This window comes from Triticum aestivum, chromosome 3B (assembly GCF_018294505.1).
Source record: "Triticum aestivum cultivar Chinese Spring chromosome 3B, IWGSC CS RefSeq v2.1, whole genome shotgun sequence".
NCBI classification, from domain to species: domain Eukaryota; kingdom Viridiplantae; phylum Streptophyta; class Magnoliopsida; order Poales; family Poaceae; genus Triticum; species Triticum aestivum.
The window spans coordinates 545847024-545852751 of record NC_057801.1 but is presented as its reverse complement, the minus strand read 5'-3'; the positions used below and the strand labels follow the sequence as shown (position 1 = coordinate 545852751).

At 57.4% G+C, this 5728-nt stretch overlaps 1 protein-coding gene across 1 annotated transcript; it reads left to right on the top strand.

Moving 5' to 3' along the window:
* Window positions 1-204: 204 nt before the first annotated feature.
* On the top strand, window positions 205-2361 carry LOC123070818 (gibberellin 2-beta-dioxygenase 3). The gene is made up of 3 exons (XM_044494168.1): window positions 205-748; window positions 850-1195; window positions 1744-2361. Exons 1-3 carry the CDS (start codon window positions 354-356, stop codon window positions 1981-1983), a joined length of 981 nt encoding a protein of 326 aa, XP_044350103.1. The 5' UTR covers window positions 205-353; the 3' UTR covers window positions 1984-2361.
* The last annotated feature ends 3367 nt before the right edge of the window (window positions 2362-5728 follow it).

Sequence of the window (5728 nt, the reverse complement as noted above, 5' to 3'; positions counted from 1 at the left end):
TGCGAGCCCGGATGCGATGAAGCAGCGAGCCAACCAACCCCATCGTCCTCGTCCCGATTCATCTCTTCTCTCCTCCTCCTTTCCCACTGTCAGTTGGCCCTTCCCCTGCCCTGCCCCCACCGCGCGCCGCTCCTTCCCGATCGGCAGGTGCCCTCGCCTCTCCTCTCCTCTCCCCTCCCCTATATATATGCCCCGCGCCCTCCCCCACACACACTCCAACTCAGTGGCAACAGCATCTCCCCTGTTCCGCCCGCCCGCTCGCCTCTGTTTCTTTTCTTTCTTTCCACAGCGGCTCTGCTCCGCTCCTCACCTCCCTCGATCGCACATACCATATTTGGTAGCTCAGCACAGCCATGGTGGTTCTTGCCAGCACGCCCGCCGTCGATCACATCCCGCTCCTCAGGTCCCCCGACCCCGGGGACTACTTCTCCGGCATGCCGGTTGTCGACCTCTCCAGCCCTGGCGCGCCGCGGGCCATCGCCGACGCCTGCGAGCGCTTCGGGTTCTTCAAGCTCGTCAACCACGGGGTGCCAGCGGACACGATGGACAGGCTCGAGTCAGAGGCCGTCAGGTTCTTCTCGCTGCCGCAGGCCGACAAGGACCGCTCCGGCCCGGCCTACCCGTTCGGCTACGGCAGCAAGCGCATCGGGCTCAATGGCGACATGGGCTGGCTCGAGTACCTCCTCCTCGCCGTCGAGTCCGCGTCGCTCTCCGGCGCCTGCACCGTCCCGTCCTGCGCGCTCTTCCGGTACGTTCAAATGCCCGCGCGAACGGAATGCAAGCCACCGCGATACGACGCGTGTCTGGTTGGTTTCACCGAGTACTTATGTTACATGGCGTGTTTTGCAGGGCGGCGCTGAACGAGTACATCGCGGCGGTGCGGAAGGTGGCGGTGCGGGTGATGGAGGCGATGGCGGAGGGGCTGGGCATTGCGCCCGTTGACGCGCTGAGCGCGATGGTGACGGCGGGGGGGAGCGACCAGGTGTTCCGGGTGAACCACTACCCGCCGTGCCACGCGCTGCAAGGGCTGGGCTGCAGCGCCACAGGCTTCGGCGAGCACACCGACCCGCAGCTCATCTCCGTGCTGCGCTCCAACGGCACGTCCGGCCTGCAGATCGCGCTCCAGAACGGGCAGTGGGTGTCCGTGCCCTCGGACCGCGACGCCTTCTTCGTCAACGTCGGCGACTCGTTGCAGGTATGCCCGCCCGTTCCTGACCCCGACACGTGACGCCTTTTCGTGCACGCGCTAACCTGTTCTTTTTCTACTACTACTAGCACATTTATACTTTTCTAAAACGATTTGCACTGTACGCTTCACTAAAATGACGTGAGGCATGATTAAATTGGAGATAGTGCACTGCTAGCACGCAGAGCCATCGTTCGCATCATCACCAGTAAAAACGAACAACATCCTATCACCCTGAGCAACTAACAAAAAAACGTAGTAAAATGAAGAAATAAACCGAGAAAACGAAAGAAGAAAGAGATGGTTGTCATGCGCGCTGGTACGGCTGCCACGGCAGAAACAGGAACAGGTGGCTCCCTCCCTGGACCAAATAACTGCTGCCGACCCATCGCATATTCGCCACATCAGTATAATCCGTTAGGCACATGAGCTTCGCGTGATTGCTGCATGACATCTTACTAATCGCTAGCTGTGTGTTCTTGCTGCCTACGTACCGTATCGTATATATGCCTTGATCTCATGTACTACTGTTTTATTTTTGTGATGTGTATGTATAGGTGCTGACCAACGGGAGGTTCAAGAGCGTGAAGCACAGGGTGGTGGCCAACAGCCTAAAGTCTAGGGTTTCCATGATCTACTTTGGAGGGCCAGCGATGACACAGAGGATTGCACCATTGCCGCAGCTGCTGGGCGCGGGAGAGCAGAGCCTGTACAAGGACTTCACATGGGGCGAGTACAAGAAGGCTGCCTACAACTCGAGGCTCGGGGACAACAGGCTGGCTCAGTTCCACAGGTAGCCTCGCCTGCCGCCTGGGCCTGCTCAAGGAGCAGCTTTTACCAAGCCAGCTAGCTCTAGCTTAGCTAGCTCTGCCGTGGCTTGTATTTCCCACACGATCGATGAAGATCAAGAGGGGGGGAAGCTACTACTAGAAAAGAAAAAGAAACAGGGCTAAAAGAAGATGATTTCAAGATTCACATGCAGTAGTAGAGCTGCGGAGGTAGCTAGATCCTTTTTGCGTGTGCGCGTGCGTGTGTGTTCATAGTTGCTAAAACTCGCCTTTCCTATTCGGGAATGCCGGACGAACGATGAACAGATAAGTTAACTTGATGAATAGTTAGTGTGAACCAGATACAGCAGAGGATTGGCATCAAAGTGGTCTTCTGATATTTTCTCATATTCATGAGTGGTAGTACCTGGCTTCGACTTCGATCTTGTTTTCTGCACTTCCGATAACTGTAAATGTGGTGTAGGTAGCGTAGTCGTGTGTACACGTGGACCTTCAGTTTAACCTGCCAATGATCCAACATTTCCCTATCACTCTTTCAATCTTTCGTAGCGTGCGGCTTGGACGCGCGGTGATGGAGATCTCTGGTGCCTTCTTTATTGCTGGCAGTCGAGCAGCTCGTTGGCATTACAAATCCTGGTAGGCCCTGAAAAAAATAAAAAATCCTGGTAGGCCCGGTCCAACGGGGTCCATTGACCGGAGAATTTCGGGCCTGCACGAGCGGGGGCCCGCCGGAACTCACGCGAATGAGGAAGCGCGCGCATGTGTGGCCTGCTGCTGCTTTTTTTTTCTCAACACAGTACAAACACAAGTGTTCGTATACACACGCATACACTCATTCCCTTGAACGCACACATGCACCGTCTTCGAAAGACTGAGCTGACATATCATTTTGAAATTTACGAAGTCATTGTAGGCATCTCGTCATCGTCATCGACAGAAACGTTTTCTCCCACTGAATGCACACCGTCGGAAATCCTGAAATAAATCCAGAAATAAATGCGAGCATCAGGACTTGACTGCTGGTGGGCTGGGGATACTACGGTTCCTCTAACCATCCAACCACATGTTACTGCTGGCTGGCTGGTTGGCCTGCCTGTCGGTGCCGCTAGGTGATCCGCTACACGTTGCTTGTGACCTTTTTTTTCTTATGGAGTCCTGGATTTGTAGGGGCCACGCGGATTTTTAGTTGCATGTCACCTTTTTTTTCTTATTAAAGCAACTCCAACGCGCCGACCCAAACGGACGGTGAATTTGTCCGCTTTTTGTCCGTTTGAGTCGGCCCGGCGGACATCAACATCCGCTTTCACGTTTGGATCGGCGCATGCGCCCAACGCTGGCCCAACCGATTTTGACGGCGTGCGGAAAAAATGCAGACATTTTGAAAATTAAAACAAACATTAATTAAACATTAAAGCCGGCCACGAAGGTAGGCGATAGTCCATTCGTCCAAATCTAAACATAAAAAAATCTAACTACGAGGCGGCGCGCTGCCCTAGCCATCCTCATCGTCGTCATCGGTGCCGGTGAGGTCGATGAGCGTCGGCGCAGGGCCGGCCCAGGGGAACGCTGTGTTCCAGACGGCGTTGATGTCGGACGCGAGCTGTGCCGCCGCTGCCTGTGCTGCCGCTTCCTGGGCCTCGCGCGCCTCTTCCTCGGCCTCGCGCTGCTCCTCCTCGGCGTCACGCTCAAGCACCTCGAGGTATTCGCCGTGGCGGCGCTCCTCGGCTAGCCGTCGCTAGCGCCATTGTTCGAGGTACGCCGCCTCCTGCGCTGGCGTCGCCCCCATCCAGACCGGTGGAGCACTAACCCACTCGCGCACTCGCGCAGTCCATGAGTAGCGGTCGATGAGGGTCGGCTCTGGCTCCGTCTCGGCCTTGATGAGGGAAGGCGGGCCCACCGGCGGTAGGACATAGTCGCCCGCCGCGAAGAGGGCCATGGCCGCCTGGTACGCTGCTTCCTCTTCCTCCGTATGACGCTCCTCCTCCTCGCTCTCCCGGAGGACGGCCGCCTGGTAGGGAGCCTCCATCTCCTGGTCCTCATCGCGGACGACAAGGGGGGTCAGCGGCGCACTATGGACGACTTCACGGACGCTGCACCGCCTGGCCTCCTCGTGCTCGAAGGCGAACCAACAAGCCCAGTTGGGGGCGAGTTGAAGGCATACGCGGCGTCACTGCGCTGCTCCGGGGCCAGCTGCGCCTGTTGTCGCCGCACCTCCTCTGCGTGCGCCCTAGCCGACCACGGCGCCGCCGGCACTGGGATCCTCTCCGGATCCAGATGCCAGTTGTGCGGCAGGGTGACATCGGGGTACGGGAGAGGCACGCGGTTCTGCCAGTGCCACTCCGCCTGGTGCAGTGCCACGTTGACGCGCTGCCTTGGCCGACGAGCTGGCGCCAGTGGAGGCGGGGGAGCTCAGGGGGAAAAGGGATGGCGGGGGCCTTGCCCTTGGCTTTGCTGCTACCGACCGGAGAAGAGCCCCATCTGGCTTGACTAGGGTGGCTAGGATTGCCACCGACGGGGGAGCGAGATGGGGACGGGAGCTTTCTGGAAGTGGATGAGGATGCCCCCCCGCATGGTCTTCTTAAAGAAGGACGATCGTCGTCACTGACGCATGGGCCCGAGGTGGGCGGTCATCATAAATTAAGCTGACCAAACTGGCCGCTGGGTGGTTGGATGACCGCCAGGTGGGGACGCGACGGACACCGAGAAGGCGTGTGTGGCCTCCGCTTCACGTCCGCGCCGACGCATTTTGGCCGCATATTTGGGCCGTAAATGCGTCGGCGCATACGCGATTTGGGTTTGGGTCGGCGCGTTAGGCCTCCACTTTTGTCCATGCCGACCCAAATGGACGCAGGCGGACAAAATGGGTTGCCCCATTAGAGTTTCTCTTAGTAGAGTATACTACTCACTCCTCTCAAAATAAGTGTCATTGATTTAATACTCCCTCCATTCCACAATGTAGTGCGTCCACGCTTCCCAAGATCTAACTTTGACCGTAAATTTAACCAACGAGACCAATTGCGGCGGAACCAAGAATTATACCACTTGATTTGTATCAAAATACGAATTCAGTGATATAATTTTTGCTCCCGCCACAATCGGTCTCGTTGATTAAATTTACGGTCAAACTTAGATATTGGGATGCGTGGGCGCACTACATTGTGGAACAGAGAGAGTACAACTTTAGTACACCGTGTTGGGTCCTCGGACATGCTGATCTACTTGGGGCATGGGTTATGGGGGTAGCACCATCCCAACCTCCCGCCACCCATCCTTCCTCGTCGCCGCTGGGCAAAGCCTGCGCGGTAGTGGTGGCCCTACCCTTTCCCACATGTGAGGCAGGTTGTATAAGGCATCTTTGCTTTCCGGTAGAGCTGGATGTTGCAGCGTCGGCTAGGCGCTCGTAGGCGCGCCCGGATGGCGCATTGCGGTGCGACGCGGACGTGCATTGCGGCGCAGTGGAGCACGCGGTCTAGCGACACTGCGATGCGTTTGTGCGGTAGTTGCGGTTGTTGGGCCCGATCCGGGCTTTGGCAGGCCGACGTTGCTGCTGCCTGGCCAGGGGCGCGGTAACGACTGTCGGGTGCCGCCTTTGTTGGCATGTTGAGAATTTACATCGCAGTTCTCCTAGTCGTTGGCCTTGGCCCTAGCCGGCACGGCGGTCCCAAGGTGGTCCGCATGGCGGCCTGGATGTTGTTTGACGGAGCGAATTCCCGTTAAATCCCTCGGTAGGGGTCCAAGTGCAGCTAGAAGTTAT

What these genes read in the sequence shown, in the direction of transcription:
- LOC123070818 (XM_044494168.1), top strand. Translation starts at nt 354, where the DNA reads ATGGTGGTTCTTGCCAGCACGCCCGCCGTCGATCACATCCCGCTCCTC. An exon ending in CCGTCCTGCGCGCTCTTCCG is followed by an intron (nt 749 to 849) that starts GTACGTTCAAAT and finishes CGTGTTTTGCAG; the next exon opens with GGCGGCGCTGAACGAGTACA. An exon ending in ACGTCGGCGACTCGTTGCAG is followed by an intron (nt 1,196 to 1,743) that starts GTATGCCCGCCC and finishes GTGTATGTATAG; the next exon opens with GTGCTGACCAACGGGAGGTT.